Source organism: Vipera berus (assembly GCF_964194415.1).
Source record: "Vipera berus genome assembly, chromosome: 5".
Classification (NCBI taxonomy): Eukaryota; Metazoa; Chordata; class Lepidosauria; order Squamata; family Viperidae; genus Vipera; species Vipera berus.
The window spans coordinates 42,754,233-42,775,170 of record NC_138207.1 but is presented as its reverse complement, the minus strand read 5'-3'; the positions used below and the strand labels follow the sequence as shown (position 1 = coordinate 42,775,170).

The 20,938-nt window shown below is 34.0% G+C and overlaps 1 protein-coding gene across 5 annotated transcripts in view; it reads right to left on the bottom strand.

Moving 5' to 3' along the window:
* ARMC8 (armadillo repeat containing 8) overlaps positions 1-20,938 on the bottom strand; it is an 84,882-nt gene that overhangs the window by 25,552 nt on the left and 38,392 nt on the right. For all 5 annotated transcript variants that reach the window (XR_014026550.1, XM_081328657.1, XM_081328658.1 and 2 more), the window contains 14 exons: positions 19,525-19,617; positions 16,861-16,920; positions 14,558-14,638; positions 13,521-13,596; positions 13,344-13,434; positions 12,425-12,485; positions 10,793-10,993; positions 8,890-8,985; positions 7,634-7,716; positions 7,306-7,387; positions 5,666-5,752; positions 2,471-2,563; positions 2,077-2,226; positions 1,409-1,504 (listed from right to left, as the gene is read on the bottom strand). Coding sequence is in view for 4 of the 5 variants with exons in the window: in XM_081328657.1 (XP_081184783.1) it covers positions 1,409-1,504; positions 2,077-2,226; positions 2,471-2,563; positions 5,666-5,752; positions 7,306-7,387; positions 7,634-7,716; positions 8,890-8,985; positions 10,793-10,993; positions 12,425-12,485; positions 13,344-13,434; positions 13,521-13,596; positions 14,558-14,638; positions 16,861-16,920; positions 19,525-19,617 (1,350 nt within the window). In the remaining variant the exon portion in view is untranslated. The remainder of the gene's footprint in view (positions 1-1,408; positions 1,505-2,076; positions 2,227-2,470; positions 2,564-5,665; positions 5,753-7,305; positions 7,388-7,633; positions 7,717-8,889; positions 8,986-10,792; positions 10,994-12,424; positions 12,486-13,343; positions 13,435-13,520; positions 13,597-14,557; positions 14,639-16,860; positions 16,921-19,524; positions 19,618-20,938) is intronic.

The following is a 20,938-nucleotide window of genomic DNA, read 5'->3' as shown; positions in this document are numbered from 1 at the left end:
GAAACAGTTGTTAAAGAATGAATGCAAGCTGAGGAAAACCTGTAAATCACCCCATCTGGAAGAGAAGTTACAGAAATATCATAAATATAAGTATCAAATATAAATAAACCTCACCCTAGCATAGAAAAACAGCCTAAATTTTGGGAAAAAATACCCTGCATAAAACTCTTCCCATTCAGACAGAATAAGCGAAATCCTGTAAATAATTCACTAGTGTTTTTTTCTCTCAATTTAATTTAATTTAATTTAATTTATTAATATTTCTATACCGCCCTTCTCCCGGAGGACTCAGGGCGGTGTACAGGGCAAGAATAAAACACAGAAATTTACAAAAACTAAAAAATAATTAAATGCATGCCCGATTAAAATACAATTGATACATAGTAAAAACCCCAATAAAAATGATAAAAACCCCACCAATCCCCCCTCAGGCCAGGCCGGCTTGCTCGAACAAGTATGTTTTCAGATCGCGGCGAAAGGAGCGCAGATCGGGCGCCGTCCGGAGCTCAACCGGTAACTGGTTCCATAGCTCCGGGGCGCCCACAGAGAAGGATCTCCCCCTGGGGGCCACCAGTCGGCATTCTCTGACCGGTGGCACCCTGAGGAGGCCCTCTCTGTGGGAACGCACAGGGCGCAGGGAGCTTGATGCCGGCAGCAGATGTTCCCTGAGGTACTCCGGCCCCATGCCAATCACCATACTATCCTGATTCCTTACCTTGAAATTAAATGGACAAAGGATGACATCATGTCTCCAGACCTTTGGGACACCACACCTTGCAGGCTCCTACATTCCCGGCCAAAGATGACAGCAATTTTTTTTCTCCCATTTGTGCATTTAAATACAGCACAGACATACGGATAACAGAGGAGTTTGCTTTTCCCTCAGGAAACCCATACATCTATTTGCCCAAGCCCAATGTTTTTAAACACTTGAATACGTTGGGGGAATCCCAGTCACTATATGAGCGGTCTCCAAATTTGATATAGAAATAAATAAAAATAAGAGTTTTGTTGCTTAAAAGAAAACAAGCAGCATATGGTTTGCCTTTCTTCAGAACTCATCTAAGAACTTGCTTTTGCTTAGCTGAGATGTTTCTGATATTTCTACGTTTTACTTCCATTTCTACCTTGTTTTACTTCCAGCAGTTTGGGAGATTGTGTTTTATGCAGTCTTGTTTTTAACTTTTTTTTAAGTAAAATAATCAGAATAATAATCTCTCACTTGCATCTTTCACTTTTATATACTTGCACAAAAATACTGCATGCAATCAGCGTTATGCATTCTTAGCAAAAGTATTTGAATTTGTTTCTTGAAGAATTGAGTTTAGTGTTTTTGTTTTGTTCATTCAACACAAAGTACAATTATTCATGTCTACATATGTATCATTAATACAACAATGCACAATACCTGTTCTTTGACTTCCACATTGTGTTCTCCTTCCAGGATGAGAGTCACTGCTTGCATGATCTGTTTCCCATGAGTACTTATTATCTGATCTATATGCTGCCAAAAGTTTGAAAAATAACATTATTTAGCTCACCTGAAAAGTTAGGAAATCTACAGTTTGCTTTGTAGAATTCTTACAGCAGGAAATAAGTTTCTGCCAATGGAAACGAATATGGCAGCACAACAGAAATGACAGGTGAAAGTGGTTTTAAACAAGTGCGTTGGGGTCATATGTAAAGAGTATGATGGGCTTGTTCCCATTATATATACTGAGCAATGCATTTATATGAGTTTTCCTTTAAAATAAAACACTGTTGTATTACTCCTTGATCTGCAACATGCTCTATGCAATGTGAAAAACAGATGTTCTGGTTTTCAGATAGAAAGCTCTCAAGTTCCAAAGCTTACAATTTGTAGCAACAAGAGTTCAGAAAGAACACTGCTTTGTCATTTTTACAAAATGTTTGTTTTGTAAATTAGACAAGCAACAATGAAGTTGATAAGAAGTTCTGGAATATCAGCTCCCAATATGTAGTAATATATAATAAGTAATATATAATAAGTAATAAATAATAAGAAATTAACAAGACCTGCAGATTCATCTTCAAAATATCCATTTTTTTACTTACAGGGCGAGTAGACAAAAGGTTCCTAAGTAATCCCAAAGTCTTCATTAGTACATTTACATCAGAATCAGAGAGTAACTGGAATAACTGCTCTGTACTCAAGCCTCGCAAAATGTCTGCTTTGATCTTCTGTTCTGCTTGAAATGCCATATTCTAAAAAAGAAGGACCAAATCAACCTTTTTCTGAATCATTTCAATATTTTTCACAAAGGACCCAACTCCAGCACACTATTTATCATTTATTATAACAAGGAACATTTCTTAGCAGTTGAGATTTTGCCGTCCTTGAAAGCATTCTAGATCTCAGATGATTTGATAGCATACAAATTTAATAAAGAAATACAATCTAAAATTGGAGATGCATACATAAAGCTAGCAGATTAACATTGATACTTACCATTAAAGCCCAAACTCCATTCACTCGCAAGGCAAGATTGTCACTCTGAGTTAAACTACAGAGAAGTTCTATGGCTCCTGATTCTAAAATAGGCTATGTAAAATAAAAGCAAAGCCAGTTAAGACATTTCAGTAACAGCCTAATTTCACATGTATATTTTCATTTTGTTTATGTATATTAAATCTGTTCTTAAACAAAAAAACAAGATACTGTTTTAAAAAAACAAATAATCCAGAATACACATCTAAGCTTTCATATCTTCTTTCTTTACACATTTTATTTTTGTAAGCTCAGACAGCGTAGAATACTCAGTTCAAGTATGTAAGCTTTTTGATTTTCCAGTATGTTCCGTCAGCTACTCCTACCCAAGGGAACTGTTAACTGTCCCATCCCATAGTTGAAAATAATCAAGCATACTCTTTCCACAAGATGGCATGCTGAGCAGCAGGGCATTTTCTGTTACTTGCTGGCAAACAGTTGACTATGCCACCAAAACTGACTATTTGGCAGCTTGCTCCCCAGATTTGAACGGGAGCAAGTAGGAACAACCCAAGACAACCCAGAGATGATTGTATACCTTCTATCTACAGTAAGATGAGGGATCTTGAAGATTGCAATTCTCAGTAGGAGTGATTAGAGGGCTGGGTCTTTCATCTTTTCCTTTCAGCTGTTTGTTATTTTTAAGCACACCTTGGTTTTAACTGCACGTTTTAAAATTGTTTTTTACTTTTTATTTATGCATTAATCAACTGGTTGAATGTTGACCCCTATAACCCTTGCTAGATTTTAACATTTTTCATTTTCTTACTGTTTATTTTAGAATTCTAAATTACTTTCACTTTTCTGTAAAGAAGTCAGCGGTAAGAGGTTTCACCCTGGGTAATGAAAGCTATCTGACTTGATTTATGCTTTCTGGATTTTACTACAAGGACTCTGTTTTTTACTAGTATTTTTTTTTAAAAAAACCTCTGATCTTATTTCTTTCCAACTTCTGCTGGGAAAATTCTTCTTCTTTAATTACTTTTTATTCCTGGAAATTGATTTATCTCAACTTTTCCTCTGGTCATTTTCTTATGGTACATCCGCTTCTATTGTCCTTGAAAGGAATTGTTTATGCTTTTGTCATGCTTGGAGTATATTAAAATGTAAACAACAACAAACTAAGGACTTTGAATACTATAGATTATATATTCTTTACAATATCTACAAATAGCGATAAAGCCTTTTGGGAAATGTTTGAAAAAAGAATGCTTTTTAACTTACAAACTCTATTTGAAAATTTCAATAAAAAATTTGATGGGTCAACACCGATTTTGAATCAATCCCAGGATGACACCCACATGCAGATGACAGACGTGAGGGGGAAAAAATCTGAAAATTTCAGGTGTGCTGGGGGCACAAATACAAGAAACTCAGAGATTATGGAATTTTGAATGATGGACTGGATTTTCTTGGGAAGATGGATGGACTTTGGGGAATGGATTTATTATATTTAACCAAAAAAAATTGACAAGAGATGTGTGTTTTTCTTTACAGGGAGACTTTTTGAATAATGTGTGCTTATGATTCTGTTGGGGTAACTGTTGGATCCCAAACAAAATTTAAGAAAAAATTGTATTATTGAGAATCAAATGAGGATATTTGATCCTGAACAAATCAGATAAGGATTGCAGTGATTTGTGGTAGATAAGAAATCATTGTAGACTTTCTACGAGTTAAATGCAATAATAGATTGTTAAAAGATGGCTTTAAACTTTAACTTTGTTGTTGGTTTACCTTTTAACTACCTTTTCTTATACATTTACATAGATGATGGTTAAATGGATTGCAAACAGATATGTAGAAGTTTATAAATTGTGTCTTTGCAAGATGGGGAAAACAATTATTGCTGCAATATACTTATCAGTATTCAGTTATGTCTATGGCTTTTTTTTTTCTAATGCACTTTTTAAATATTTTGCCTAATTTTGTTTTGTTTCTGTAAAATCTCTTTTTTTGGAGTTTGTATATTAACTTTCTGAATAAAATAAAAATTTATTGGAAAAAATATTGAATATTTTTGATGACCTATAAAGCCCTAAATGGCTTGGGTGATGACCTATAAAGCCCTAAATGGCTTGGGTCCGGGATATCTGAGGGAACACCTGCTGCCGGCATCAAGTTCCCTTTGTCCAGTGCGCTCCCACAGGGAGGGTCTTCTCAGGGTGCCACCGGTAAGAGATTGCCGGCGGACGACACCCAGGGATAGGGCCTTCTCAGTGGGTGCGCCTGCCCTTTGGAACCAGCTGCCAGTAGAGCTCAGGACTGCCCCCGACCTCCGTTCATTCCGCCGGGACCTGAAGACCTGGCTCTTCGAGCTCTCTGGCCCAGGCTGAGAATTAATCTTAATTTTAACTGGGGTTTTATTTATGCAGGCACGAATATAATTTTTTTTAATTTGTTTTTAACTTTTGTATCTTTGTTTTTTAATCACCCTGTAAACCGCCCTGAGTCCTTCGGGAAAGGGCGGTATATAAATGTAATAAAATAAATAAAAATAAATAAATAAATATACTCAGTATTGCTTTTTATAAAATCTGAACAATCTTTTTCTTGACAAGTCATATTTCATAGTTTCAGAAACATTATTATTATAAGTATGTTAAATATAGCTAAGGAAACAAATTATTGTGATTTTTTTTTAAAGAATGACACACCTGATTTATATAGAATTTAATTTTTCCTCAGTAGTTTTTCCCCTCAGTATTCACACATAAGCGGAGAAGCTTCAACTGTATGGAGATTTAAAGCTGAATTCTAGAATCCTCTGGGGAAAGTATAACTAATGACTCAGATAATTTTCATTTTTTAAATCTTCTAGAGTTCAGAGAAGTGCAGGCTGTTCTAGGTATTAATAACTGAACACTTCCAATAGCTATCACAACTACCAACGCATGCATATTTGGATGGAATATAAATGCAGACGAACCAGATCAAAAATACAGTACACTCTTAATGTTAGTAAACCCTAACAGCATGATTTCTCTACTCAAAGTGACATTTTGCCTACTTTCAGAGAAAAATTGTTCTTATGTGTCTGCTGAGAAAGATCAGAAACAGGACTTCACCCTCGTGATCTCAGTACATATTCACATTATATTTTATACAAAGAATCAGATATCTACTTTTATGGTTTAAAAAGCCCAAGCGACCAACCTCTTTGCTTGGAGAAAATTCTAAGAGAAGATTGCATAGAGTAGAAGATGCTACCACTAAAATTTCATCTGGAGCATTCTGTAATACCTAAAAAAAGAAAGAAAAGGTAATTTCATCATAAGCATTGTTTCAAGAATTTAGAATAATTCAGGACTGTAGATATACATTTGCCTTGCTACTTTTGCAGGCACAGAACCTGAACTCCAGCTTTCTTTATTAACATTTGGAAGTTAAATAGTACCAACATCTGTTTTTTTGCAGTTAATCTATTCTAATTTCAAGAGTTCTAACTGTCAGCTGCCTATACTTAACCAGGAAAAAAAAGGAAACATGTCTTCCTTCTTTAAAGTGTTTAATGACACAATACTGCCTTTCTTATAACAGGAGATATCATCTAGCCTAGGTGGAAATTACTCAAGACTTTTGAGTTATTAATCTGTCTTTTGCTAATGAAAAAATATAATAACAATTATTTTCTATAAAGTTTCAGAGAATACTGCAAACAATTCTTGTGCTGAGAGATTTACAGCATATATCAGGGGTTCCCAACTGGGGGTTTGAGACGATATTCCAGGGGATGCGAAAACATGGGTTTAGAAATTTCAAAATTATAGTGTATATGCATAACCAGGTATTACTTTTGTAAGCGGTGCGAGAATATATATCAGAAGCGTTCTAGGGGTGCAGGGTATAGAAAAGCTTGGGAACTGCTGGCATATATAAATGAACAGGGATTGCAACTGGAAAAATCACCAGTTTTAAAAAGCATGTACCATCCTATACACAATAGCACTTTAAACATTTTGTAGCAGTGAAGTATTTTCCCATATGCACTTCAATTGCATTGACCTTTAGAAATAAATATCTGCTTCAAAATACCAATGGCTTCCAGCTTTATAAAAATAAGGGTAAGACCATTACTTTTTAAAAACTATATTTATCAAGATAAGGATTCTGCTGTCATTGACAGTTAGAAGAACCTAAACTGAAACAGTAATTCTTAATTAGAAATATAAACCTACTACTTATTATTTTAAAACTATTTTATATTCAACCACACACTTTAATTCTAATACATTATATTTAATTATTTCTAGATCTTAGCAAGATCATATTTTAGGTGAATTGAAATGAATGGGTAAATCGCTAGAACGATACCTCTAGATACAAATTTATTTTCTTTAACTAGCCTTAAAAATGTACAAGGAGTCCTCAACTTACAACCATTTGTTGACAGCTCGAAGTTACAGCGGCACTGAAAAAAAAGTGACTTATGACTGTTTTTCACGCTTACAACCACTGCAGCATTTCCAAGGTCATGTGATCAAAATTCAGATGCTTGGCAACTGGCATGTATTTATGACGGTTGCAGTATCTTAAAGTCATGTGATCACCTTTTCTCACCTTCAGAAAAGCAAAGTCGATGGGCAAGCCAGATTCACTTAACAACTGTGTTACTAACAACTGCAATGATTCACTTAACAACTGTGGTAAGAAAGATCGTAAAATGGGGCAAAACTCACTTAACAACTATATGGCTTAGCAATGTAAATTTTGGGCTCAATTGTGGTCATAACATGAGGACTACCTGGATAATATTGCTTTTTATATCACAACAAATAATCTCCTAATGTGCTTACCTTCATTAAGGGTTTCCATACAGCATGATCTTGGAAACTGGTTCGTAGTTGCTGTACAGATCTTGACAAACTGTGCAAACATCTGCTCAGAAAAATGAGGTACAAGTTCTAAAATGCTTCCTTTCCATAGACAGCTTTGTAAGCATTTTCAGAAACTGAGCTAAAAACTAAAAATTCACAGTCTCTTTCATCATACTACAATTACCGCAAAAGATAATTCATAATTTTCAAATAGTTTAAGATCATTGTATGTCCTAGTAAAGGAAGTGAAGAGCTGTCAGACTGAAAATATGAAATGTAAGGCTAATCCCACTAGGTAAATTTATACCTGACTGCAGCTAAGCGCACTTTGATGCTAGACTCAGATAAGCCATTTACAATCCGATCCATCATATTTTCAGTTTCAATTATCTGAAAAAAAGTTATCAAAAAAGTTATTGGATTTTACAGAACAAAACAAAGTATTTATTATGTTTATTTAATGCCATATACTGTGTACAGTATGCATATAGTATGTGCAAATACTAACTGGTAAAAATGTCAAAGTTGAATTTCACATTTTAAAAAGAAATTTCATGCTTCTGTTATATTATGACAATGAAGCATATTGTTATATTACATTTATACATTAGATAAATAGCAGTGTTTATTATTTATCAAAATTGTCAAAAATTATATAATTTTCTACAATTCCCTTAAACCTTAATATTTTTAACTAGGAAACTATAACACTTTATTCAGATATCTTATTTCATTACAAAATATTATTATTGAAATTAATGATAAGCAAAACATATACTTCAATGACAAGGTTATGTACCCTAACTTTTAACTTATTTTCTGTATTTTCAGATTGCTATAATTCCCTATTGTACAACTTGTGCAAAAATGGCAACAGCAGTTTATAACTGAATATTAGTATTATTTCATTGTCCAGAGAAACTAACTTTGTAAAGTTTTCTTGATATGCTAGTAACATCAAAACTGCTAGTTAGTTCCTAAATATAACAGCTTTAAATCTACACATTCTAAACTATTCTTACACCTAGTTATGCACAGATTTCAACAAAAACTACTCCAAATATCTAAACGCGCAACATATGAGAAGTCTGAACAACCAAGAAAAAGAAGCAAATTCTGTAGGATGTATGAAGGAAGAAAAATTACTGATCTGTTTCCTGTAATCCCAAACTCTCCACAGGAAGATAATAGTTTTTGAAGCTGAAGGGGAAAGTATTACCGGTAGCCCTCAGTTAACAATGATAATTGGGACCAGACTTTTTGCCCCTCAGTCATGTGGCCATAAAGCACAATGTCACATGACTGTATCCTCAGCAACAACAATCCTGGAACTCCCCATTGCTGTTGTTAAGTGAGTCCCAGGTGGCTTGCACTCAGGTAATGTGTGATGCATAAGTCTCTTTTTTCAGTACTACTGTAACTATGAATATACACCATATGTATGCTTGGTAAGCAAGGATTACCTGTACTACCAAGAGATATCAATTTTATTATTTAAAAATTCTGAAAGTTCCTTCATGTTTTTGAGATATTGGAAACTAACTGATAAATTCTTAGGCTTACCTTCTTTCGAATATCTTCATCATTTGCTCCAAGTGCAGCATAGAGCTTGAATGCAGCCTGGCGCAATTCATGAGCATGTTTTAAATCATGGTCAAGCTATTAATGATAATTAAATTCACATCATTTTTTAAAAATTGCAAACTCATGGATGTTGATCAAACTATATATATTCTGAGTTCTGAATGGAATAGGGAGTGTCTTAAATAAAAATGCATTGCAAATTGTTTAAGACATATTTCACAACTATTACTTTAACTAATTTATACCATCTGAGTGAAGCGTTTAGATTAGGAAGCACTTTTAAGACTTTCCAACTGGCACTTTATTCTGTATCTCATGTAGAACTTCATTTCTGCTCTCCTCAATTATAATAATTTAAATCTTATAAATCCTAAGAATTCCCTTAAGTTGAGCTCAAATCCTAGTGATTGCATTTTCTTGAAATAATATAGAGTTTGCTTTTTATTGAAAAAATATAGAAACTGTTTGCTGTCATTCCCCCCCCCCCAGGACTTTTTTCAGCTTTCCTCTTTAGCCTGCAATCCTGGGATTGTCTAGTCTAGTAGTAGAAAAATACTAAATAGAGCTTAAGCCCACCTTCACAACCACTTAACCTGAGCTGATTCAAACTTAGAATCTCTATAGGACAGGACACTAGATGAAGCAAGACAAAAATGAAGATGACTGCACAAAACACTACAGAATTGTATAATATTTAATATAACAGAAGCCAATCCCTAAAGCAATTTGTTTAGCTTACATTATATGTATAATTTAAAGTGTTTGCTATGAGATGTTCCCATCATATTAAAAAAAATGGTTAAATTGAAACTTCACCATCTTTTCACCATCTCTGTGAAAAGAGATAGAAGATAGGGAAATCATTTGGGAGAGCAAGCAAAAACATCCCCTATATCTATATAATACTTTGTTTGTAAATTTGTATCTTTTTCAAGATTAAACAAGAATATTACCTGCAATGTTTAACTCACCACTAAAAATAAATGCATTAAACTATCTGGGATTAAATGGGCTAAAATATTAATAATGGGAACTTTTACACTGTATCAGATTCTGTGAACCAAGATTAAGCTGCAAATCTCCATTTTCTGTCTACTACAGAGCTTGCCGACTACTAGACTGAAAGTTGACAAAGTCTCTCAAATACTTGATATAATGTAAATAATTATTATTGCAGTTGACTGAAACCATATTATGCATTTGATTATCTTCTATGAATGTATAAATGTAGTTCCCCCTTATACCCAAATCAATTTAAAATGGTTGCCTTTCCCATCTTTCACTCTTTGTCCTGCATTCCACAGCCATGAAGCTGAGCAGTTGTTAATTGTTGACATAACTAATATCAATTGGCTTATCTCTCATATATAGAATTTCAATCCCCTCTTCAGGTAGAATCAAATACAAGAAACTGTAGCAATTATGTTAACTTCTTGGAACAATTTATTATAGCTTATTATAAACCCATCTAGTTTGTTTCACATATACAAAGTCAGAAGCATATATATTTCAGGCACAACTAAATAGCTAATTCACTTATTGTCTCAGCTGACGATTCTGTCAGATTTTCATTTTTTTTAATCCCATTTATATCCCGCCCTTCTCCGAAGACTCAGGGTGGCTTACAATTTAAGCACAAACCAATGTGCTTAGCAATAGCCTTCATTCTATGTATATGCCTGCTTATTAGGGCTTTCGCCCCCCCCCCCCGCGGCATTATTACAAAGTCAGCTTATTGCCCCCAACAACATTTCAGTTTACAAACAATGATTCTAGATATAGATATACAGTAAATATATTAATCCAAGTTCTCATTTTTTTTCTCTCTCTCATGCACACAGAAACACACTTGTCATACCTACTTAATTCATAATAAACCTACCCTTTTTATATCAGTGATGGCACTCACTGAACTAGGGTATTTGAAGTAGTCTGCAAGCATTGCAATAAGGTGGTCAGTAATACTGGCAATTCTCTGTAGTTCAATATCTGTTTCAATCAAATAGGCCAGAGTTTCTGCTCCATCTACTCTTTCTTCTAGTAGTCTCTCTTTACTACACATCCGTGCCAAACATGGTAATGTCTGGAAATTACAACATCTGAAATTAGTTTTTTGACTAGTTGTTTACATATTTCTTATATAAATTTCTGTTAAATTTGTCACTAAATATAGGTGTTTTAGCAGGCATTTCCTAATAAAATATGTCATCAAACCTACTTAGATATTTGTACAAAAGTAAAATTTAAAGCAACCACTGATATTCATGTTTATTAATCAGTATTTACATTGTTATATGATCAGAAATTCAAATCTATTATATGCAACTATAATACTTGCACAGAACATTATTAAGCCTTGAGTCCAACCTTCACTTAACAAAATGTATTAGACTTACGTAACTTCATCATGATTTACAGACAGAATAATTTAGCATTACTGAATACCAATACAGGGTAGTATACAAACCATACAACAAAAACAATATTACTAAAAATCAAATAGTAACGGTTAATTATTAATTATTTGCAGACTCTTTACTAAACCTCCTGTTTTTAGTAATAAAGTTATTCCACTATTTGTTTTGAGGTATCTGTTTTAAGTACTATTAGTCCAATCACCACACACCAGTACCGGGAGCTCAATCACCACACACCAGTACCGGGTGGGGATGAGACAGCATATAGGGCGGAGGTACAAAAACTATCCATATGGTGTAGTAACAACAACTTGCACCTAAACATCAGCAAGACAAAAGAGATGGTGTTAGACTTCCAGAGAAAAAAAGAGGAACCTGCCCCACTTTACATCGGGGAGGACTGTGTAGAGAGAGTTCCCTCCTTTAAATTTCTGGGAGTCTACCTCTGTGAAGATCTGACCTGGAAAGTTAACACAACCCAGGTGGCTAGAAAGGCCCAACAGAGGCTTCACTTTCTTAGGATCTTGCGGAAGAACAGGGTAGAACAACAGCTAATGACCCTCTTTTACCGGTCTACCATAGAGAGCATCCTCTCGTATGGTATTGTGGTTTGGTATGCTGGTCTGACAGCCGCGGATAGGAAAGTATTACAGAGGGTAGTGAGCACAGCACAAGACATTGTGGGCTGTTCCCTGACACCACTGGATGACATCGCCAGGGCTCGTTGCCTTGGAAGAGTGAGGAAGATTCTCAGGGATGACTCACACCCTGGACGGTATCTCTTTACTCTCCTACCATCCGGTAGGAGATATAGGAATATAGCCAGCCGTACCAACAGGCTGAAGAACAGCTTTTATCCGTGGGCTGTTAGGCTTTTGAATGGGATGTAATCTTATGCAGAGTTGACTTGGGAGGCCGGTGTGTGGTGTAGTTGGTTCACATAGTGTGGTGGGATGGAGGGTTTGTTGTCACTGTGTGTTGGGGGAAGAGAGCACAGGGGGAGGCTCAGCTAATCTCAATGTACACATGTTGTACTTTGACAATAAAGGTTTATTATTATTATTATTAAGTACTATTAGTGTGATTCACCCACCTACCTTCAACACAATGCAAATGTCATCTGTACGGATTGCTCCAGCTCTGCACATGTATGTAAGGCTACAATGAAATATCAAAATAGCATGATTACTGAGTTCAATGTATTATATAGTTTTGATTCTGTTATGATATATATATATTTCCATTGGGCAATAGTAGCATGTTATGTATCTTGAATTTTATCTGTTGTCCCCAGTTTTGTGTTGTTTCTATTTTTTTAAATGAGAACTGTGGGCACTAATCTAAAGCTTGGAAAGCATTAGGAATGTGTATGCTTTGACAATTACTCAGAAATGGACCTCGATCAAGGCAAATACAACACCTATTTGTGCTATTTATTATATATACACCACTATAAACCTGTGTAAAATGTGGTGTAAATTTAATTAATTTTTAATTAATTAAACCATCTTAGACTTGGTTATGATGGGGCACTATAAACCAAGTTACAGAATTCTTTCTGTAATTCAATAAATGAGTATTAAGGTATAAAATACATATACAATTCAGGGAAGGTTCTTAGTAAATTAAAATAATGGTTAAACTGAGGCTGGCTGTAACTCTGTGGTTTATTCTGAAATGCAACTACCTTCCTAAATAGAAGACAAATGTATGCTGAGTTGATTAAAAATTGATTGGATAATAAGGGAACATATAGTCCTCCTCCTAGTGAATGTCTGTTTTATGGTTAATCAAAGCTAACATGGTTTCATTTTCATGCCTCCCAAATGTCTGCAAGTCCAAATGTGCTCATTGTCCTAAAAGGATTGTCTACCATTAATACCATTAATTGCCTACTATTAATGCTGGTGACTGAGATATTAGATTCTGATATTATGCACCCTTGATTAAATTGGGACATTAATATTATAAAACAGATTTTATTATTTAGCATGTTTCATACAGCCTAAGGTTTACCATTTGGCTGATGTGAGCTGCATTTCAATGGGCTTGTCTCTTTGTAACATTTTCACAAATATCTGTGGTAATAGTTCTCCATCGACCAACACTGAAAAACAAAAGAGAAAATGTGTTTCAAGGAACAGTTTAACTGTAATTATTTAATGAGTATCCATACTGATCTCAGAAACCTACCATTTACAAGAGTCATTGATATCTGGGGGTTTTCAAAGGCTAGAACTGCAAAACATTTCAGTGCTTGCATTCGAACCTGTATAAACATACAGCATTTACATTAATTACAATTACAGTATTTTAAGAACTATTAGAAGTCAAGTGAAAATGCCATTTTAAAACTCATCGAAAATGTTTAAAAACTCAAAAAACTAAAGGGTACTTATCAAAAGTGAAACCAAATTTTCCAAAATGACATGAATTATTGGCCAAAGCATTGTGTGTTTTCTAAAGTGACTGAAATTTGTTTTCATGCATCTTAATTTGGGAAAAGTGGATATTCAAAAATACATAGATAAAATTCTTTTTCTAGAGTCCCAACAAATTTTGTGACAAGTTATTTGCTTTCTGTACTCTTTAAATATTGTAATATTTAATATTGTAAATATTGTAATTATATATAAATATGGTAATTATAGTTCTTTCTTTACCTAGAAATTTCAGGTTTAACTTAATAAATTCTTAATACTCCAAACAACAAAGAGGTATTAAAGCCACCTGTAATTATTAATTCTATCATTTTGCTCAACTTCATATATTAATGGCTTGACTTTCAATTTCAGTGTAATTACTCCCACATACTAAATTTGTTTTGATTTTGGCATACTGGATACTAAACACTTATAATTATAATATAATAACTATATAATGTCTAAATGTTCCCTGGCAGATGCTCTCTTCACAGAAAGATAACTGTCTTAATAGTCTATTTTCTTCCAAACATACTTGTTGTCTTACTATATGTATCTGTCACCATAACCATCAGAAAAAAAATCATTTATAAAAATATATTTATTTACTTACTCTTTTAACACTATTTTACAAGAAATATCTCTTTCACATCTATACAGATCTATCCGAGCCCAAACTGAAAAAATTTGCACTCCCTTTTTCATCAGAAAGGAGCTAGACTAACTTATTATTCTGCCAATAATATTGCACCAAGATTTTAAAATAATAACTTAATTTATAGAAAACAGATTATATTACTGGCTTACTTTATAAGATGCAGAGGTTAACAGATGAGCAATATTCTGAACTGCTCCATGATTAAACAGCACTGTCTGATGGTCTGGACCCTATCAAAAAATAAACCACAGCTCTTTAAACATAAAGAAAAAACAAGTTATTTTACTTTATACTAGTTACTTGCAAGCTTATAGCTTTCAATGTCTAATTTCATTTATTATCATTACATGACTTCACCTTCACTGCTTGCCAGCAATTTTTAGAAATAACACAAAATTTTATAAAAGTATGAACCTTAGAAGAAATTTATTTCAAGACAGTTTAAAATTATATTCAGTAACTTTTGGCTGCTGACTGAAAAAAAAATGTGCACAAGAAAGCATAAGGCTAAGGATGCACAATCTGGACAACAGCAACTTTAGGGAGTGCAAAGGAAAAGTGATTTTTAACTGATGGTCCAGTGATCAGTTCACAGGATCACTGGTGGCCAGTTGGGCATAATGGTTAATGTATTGGACTCGTACTAGATTGATACAAGTTCAAGTCTAACCTGAGCCACAGGAGCTACCTGGAAACATTGGGCCAGTCACTCTCTCTCAGCCCAACTCACTTTACATGGATGTCATGGGGGGAAAATGGGAAGAAGATATAAAGAAAAGACAAATCTAATGATGGATAAGAAGTGTACAATTAATTGTTCCATATCTGTTTTGTTTTTTAAAAAACCCATTCCTTATTAATATTAAAATACTTAAAGTAACTAATATAGAAAAGTTTTAAAACAAAAAGACTGTACAAAGCAAAAAGAACCCAAAATGATATGTAAAAAACCTAGGATACCAGGTATTTTTAATTTGTTTGTATAGTTGTCCACTCTACTTGTATCTTTAACTGTATAAAAGAAATCATAAACCAAAAGAAATGCAATTCCAATAAGTTTTTTTAAAAAAGATACTGCTTTGATTATTTTTTGTTCAGATGCAATTTTTTCATCATATTCTATTTCTTCATCTGAGTTTCCTGATGATCACTGTTTGACCTTGTACCTCCAAATTGCTGCATTTATCAGACTTGAATCTTAATTCTTTATGAAGGGACAAAAACATTTTGTGTCCTAATCACACAAAAAACCTTTTCCTTTAACTACGCATATGTTATCCAAATGCTACTGTATATGAGTAATAAAAGCTATCCAGTTAGTTGTGAACTGACAACTAACATTGGACCAGTATTGCAGTTAAGTGAGTTGTATCCAATTTTTTTTGCCTTGGTCGTTAAACAAATAACTGAAGTCATTAAATGAATCACATAATTGTTAAGTAAATCCACTTTCCCTGATTGAATTTGCTTGTTGGAAGCCCCTTGAGAAGGTCGCAAATGGCAATCATGTGACTATGGGACACTGCACTTGTAATTGCGAGCTGCCTGTCAAGCGCCCAAATTTTGATCATGTTAACTGAGGGAACACTGTGATGGTTATAAGTTTGAGTACTGATTATACATCATTTTTTTCAACACCATCATAACTTCAGGCATTAAATGAATGGTCATAAATGAGGATTACATGGACCCAATTAAAGCTAGCCAAATATTTACATGTAAAATCTACTCAAAACTTTATTCACATCTTTTTATCATAATAATTTTAGAATCTTCTTGATAATGTTAAGACCAGAGAAGTATCTAACAAATCACTGTTTCTAAATGTCACCAGCATAAAAAAAAGAAAATTAATATATTTTAGTACTATCTTATTAACTAATGATGTAATACATATCAGACTTTACTACCTAGGTCTTTTCGCTTGAGGTTCTTTCCTTTAGCTAGCGAACAAGCAGGTATCACTTTCTTTTCTCTTCTAATATGTCAGATTAAACTAAATTAAATGTAGTTAATTACCTTTATTATGAACCAGTTATAATGTAGAGCACATTGTTTTGTTTGCTCAATTTAAAAACCTTAACTTTTTATTTTGGCTAGCTGTAGAAAGGTGAAAATTGGAAAGTCTGTGTTTGAATTCCATGGAGGTTTTTTTAGAGCATATTTTGACACTCTTACCACAGATTCTCTTAAGTTATTATTCAATGTTTCAAATTTCGCTGGTAATACACTTTAATTCTCCAATTTTTATTTTAACTTTGAATCGGAAAAGTGCTCTATAATGTTAGTATTTGCTAATAAAATGTGTACATATATCCTGATTCAAGTAAAAACAAGATATTAAGCTACATATAACCAGCAAAACACCTGAAAATAATTTGGACTGTTGACACTGACAAATTTCTTAATTTAAAAATGCAATCATGGTACCACTTATAGGGAAAAAACTTACATTGGCACATAGAAGTGGCTGAGGTGAGGATTTAAAGCCGCAGCTATGCCAGTGTCGGAGCTGAAGAACAGATATTAAAAGATATAAAATTAAAGCCAAGTATGATATTGTCTTTTTTTTTCAAAGCTCAAGCTTTCAAAAATGGTAAAATCTATTCCCTTCTCTTCCTCCAATGAGCTCTTTTTCCATTCTTCATACTTTAGATTACGGATTGTACTGAATCCTAATGTGCATTGAGCAATTACCTGTATTATTAAAATATCAATTTGTATCTGTATTTAATCTATTCTGGATATTACAAGATGTAGTTAGCCCTGTTTTCATATGCCACTATTTTCACTTTCTTCCAAATTGTGGATCACACACAGAGAAATGGAGAGAGATAGATTTGTATATATTGGAACAATGATAGGTTTTTTGGCATTTGGCCTCTGTACCCCAACACAACGGCCTGTTCCCTCATTAGTCCATGAGAAATCAAGCAGATTAAGGTCTGGAGTTGGTTCTGAATGTTACATTTGCATTTGATAGCTGTTCACTGGAACACTCAACATGAGATCCAAAGAAGTCTCTATGCAAATGAAACAAGCCATCATCAGGCTGAAAAACAAAATAAACCCATCAGAGAGATAGCAAAAGCATTGGCAGTGGTCAAAACAATAGTCCGTAACATTCTTAAAAGGAATTAACTGACAGGCTCAAGCAACACCAAAAGGCCTGGAAGACCACGAAAGACAACTAAAGTGGATGACCACAGCATTCTGTCATTGGTGAAGAAAAACCTTTTACAACATCTAGTCAAGTTAAGAATATTCTTGGAGATAAGCATGTCATTGTCGAAGTCTACAGTGAAGAGACAGCTTCATGAATATAAATACAGAGGCTTCACAACAAGGTGCAAACCTCTGGTAACAATCAAGAATAGAAAGGACTGTTTAGACTTTGCCAGAAAACACCTATAAAAGCTAGCCCAGTTCTGGAATAAGATTCTTTGGACTGATGAAACCAAGATTAACTAGAATGATGGGAAAAGTATGGAAAAGGAAAGGAACAGCTCATGATCCAAAGCATACCACATCATCTATCAAACATGGAGGAGGCAGCGTTATGGCATGTAGGATGAATTCTGAAGTGTACAGGGCTATACTCTTTGCTCAGATTCAGCCAAATGGTGCAAAACTGATAGATTACCAATTTGTATTGCAGATGGACAATGACCCAAGACATGTAGCAAAAACAAACCAAGAGTTTCTCAAGGCAAAGAAATGGAATATTCTTCGCTGACAAAGTCAGGTAACCTGTATCAACCTAATAGAGAATGCTGTTCACTTACTGAAGACAAAACCTCAATGGTTAATGCCATACTTTTGCCAAATCCTTTGAATTAAAGCTGAAAGTCTTCACTCACATCCTGAGTGTTTCATTTGAAATTCACTGTGGTGGTGCCAAATGCCAAAAAACATACAAGAATTTTCTAATCAGTAAAACAACTGCATTTATATCAACAATATATTGAACACATGCCATAGTTGAAAGTCACTTGACTTCAGAAAATGTACTTCGCTAAGGTGCTGATGGTATTTTAAAAAAAGGTTTGGTTTGTCCGCTGATAGATTAACTAAAAAAATAAGATTCCTAGGTAAAATAATATTTTATATCATTTTCTAATCCAATATTGGGAGCTATAGTTTATTTTCTTGTAATATTTGCATGAGTTTTGGTATTAATTACACAAATGCAGACCAATGAAAGTCTATGGAGATTCTCTGTTATCCAGGTCATGGTTGTTCCAAAAGTGCTTTTTCAGGAGGCAATTGGTCTTTCTTGTTTTTCTTTGAAGACGTTTCGCTTCTCATCCAAGAAGCTTCTTCAGCTCTGACTGACTTCCATTCCCCACCATCCAGCCAGAGCTGAAGAAGCTTCTTGGATGAGAAGCGAAACGTCTTCAAAGAAAAACAAGGAAGTCCAATTGCCTCCTTTGGGACATACCAATGAAACATTTTTTGTCTATCACAACATTGGTTATTATAATTACAAAAAAACAGAATAGAATAACAATATTCTTTTCAGTTTTACTGTTTAAGATTCCAGCTATGAGACCACTATCTGAATACTCTATTCTTGTCTGCCTTTTTTGAAAATTATGGTTCTACTAATGTTTCTTCTAGATAGAATGTATATAGAACTGCAGATTTGAAGAAATTTCAATTCAATTCAAGAGACTGAATTTCTAAACCTGTTAATAAATTCTGTAAAGCATCATTTTTATAAGTTTTGACAAATTCATCCATGGAGCACATCTATCGAACACCGTATTAAAGCTTTCACCAATCTCCTGGGAGGCAAGAGGAAAGATCAGGGTAAACATAGCACTTTATTCTGTTGTAGGAAAATTAAGTTATTCTATAGTTTTTATAGACTTTTTAAAGAAAAGTTGTTGCTTATATTTATGAACTTATTGCTAAACTCACAGAATGGTGAACAAGTGCATAATGTTTCAAGAGTTAAGAAATTCAGGACAGCCTCAAGGACATTGTTATGTATGCCAACTAGAGATTACATGTTTGAAATTAACACAATGAATCAAAGAGAAAAATTGTTTAAAATACTAGAAAAAAAATCAGAAGCAAATAAACACATGCATATGGGAAGAACGTTTCTTACTTTGCAGCAATGTGAGAAGATCTGACATATATATTCTTGAGTATATCGAGACCTACTAAGCAGTGCCATAAGGTGGGGAATAACTGTAGCATCCTAGAAAGTCAGAAAAGTTAAACAAAACATTTAAATAAAAAAATCACAGATGTATCTACTTTGTGGACTTGGCACAAAATTTTATCCTATATTGTGGTTCAGAAGGAAGCAGTTTGAAGACTGCAAAGTTGACTATTAATTTACACACAACATAAACAAAGATTTATCTACAAGGATTATAGAGCTCTGACAATTTAAGAACCTAATCTAGCTAGCATTACAGGATACCTTGAGTACTGATCCTTTCAACCTTCTTTCAGAATGTTTCTAAAAGAAAGAATATTTCTGCATTGCTTAGAAATATTTGGAAATAGAAATTGGTAGACCAATTAAAGATTTAGATGTCAGCAAAAACAAGAGGGGGCTCTGTTAAAAGATACACACACACACACATATTAATACTTGTCTGTAAAATTTCTATTAAATATTATATACACCTCATCAATATACATAATGTATTATGAATGAACATCTTTCTGCTTTAAGGAGCTAATCTCAATTTTCATTACTCATCTATCATGATACCTTTTCAGAAAACAAAGAATTCTGTAAAACCTTAATACAAAATAACAAAACTAGATTCTTTTCAAAATCTATTCAAGTTATATAATCAGTGACCCAGAAAGTCAAGCACAGGGCACTAATGACTATAGTAATTAAAGATGAGCAAACTGTTCCATGCATGAACCACTCAGCATAGGAAACAGTTTCAGGTTCACACATGGAAGAAAACAGGGATGCTTTGGTCCAGGAAAATTGGAGGACAGGAGAAGGGAAAAAAGTCAAGTGCAATGGGGCAGAGGAAAGAAAAATGGGAGGTCTAGGGGAGATCAGGAGATGAGTGGCCAGTAGGGATATGCTGCTTGGAACATTGGCAACAATTGAGAGTGGGAAGGTGTAGGTAATATGCCGAACAGGAGGGGGGAAAAAGTTCCAGAACCTCCAATCCCTTTTCACTTATATATCTTAAATCCCCATGAGTTGTCTTCAGTGAGCTAAATTCAGTTGAACAACTTTCTCAAAGTCTTAGTTTCAAATTAAAGAGTACCTCTTAAGAAATACAAGTATGGTAGCATGTACTTGGAGTACAAAATAAGCAACACAAACTGCAAAATATTTAAGACACTGGGAATATTTCATGGCATAAGATTGCAATATCTTAAAAATCCCATGTGAGGCATTTTCCTACACTGGCCCAGCTAATCAGCTGATGAAAATGATCACTTCACTGTAAGGACAATGAAAGTCTCCTGTGAAGTAATAAAATGTATAATAATTATAGCATTAATTTTATAACAAGTGGAATTTTCTAAAAATATGT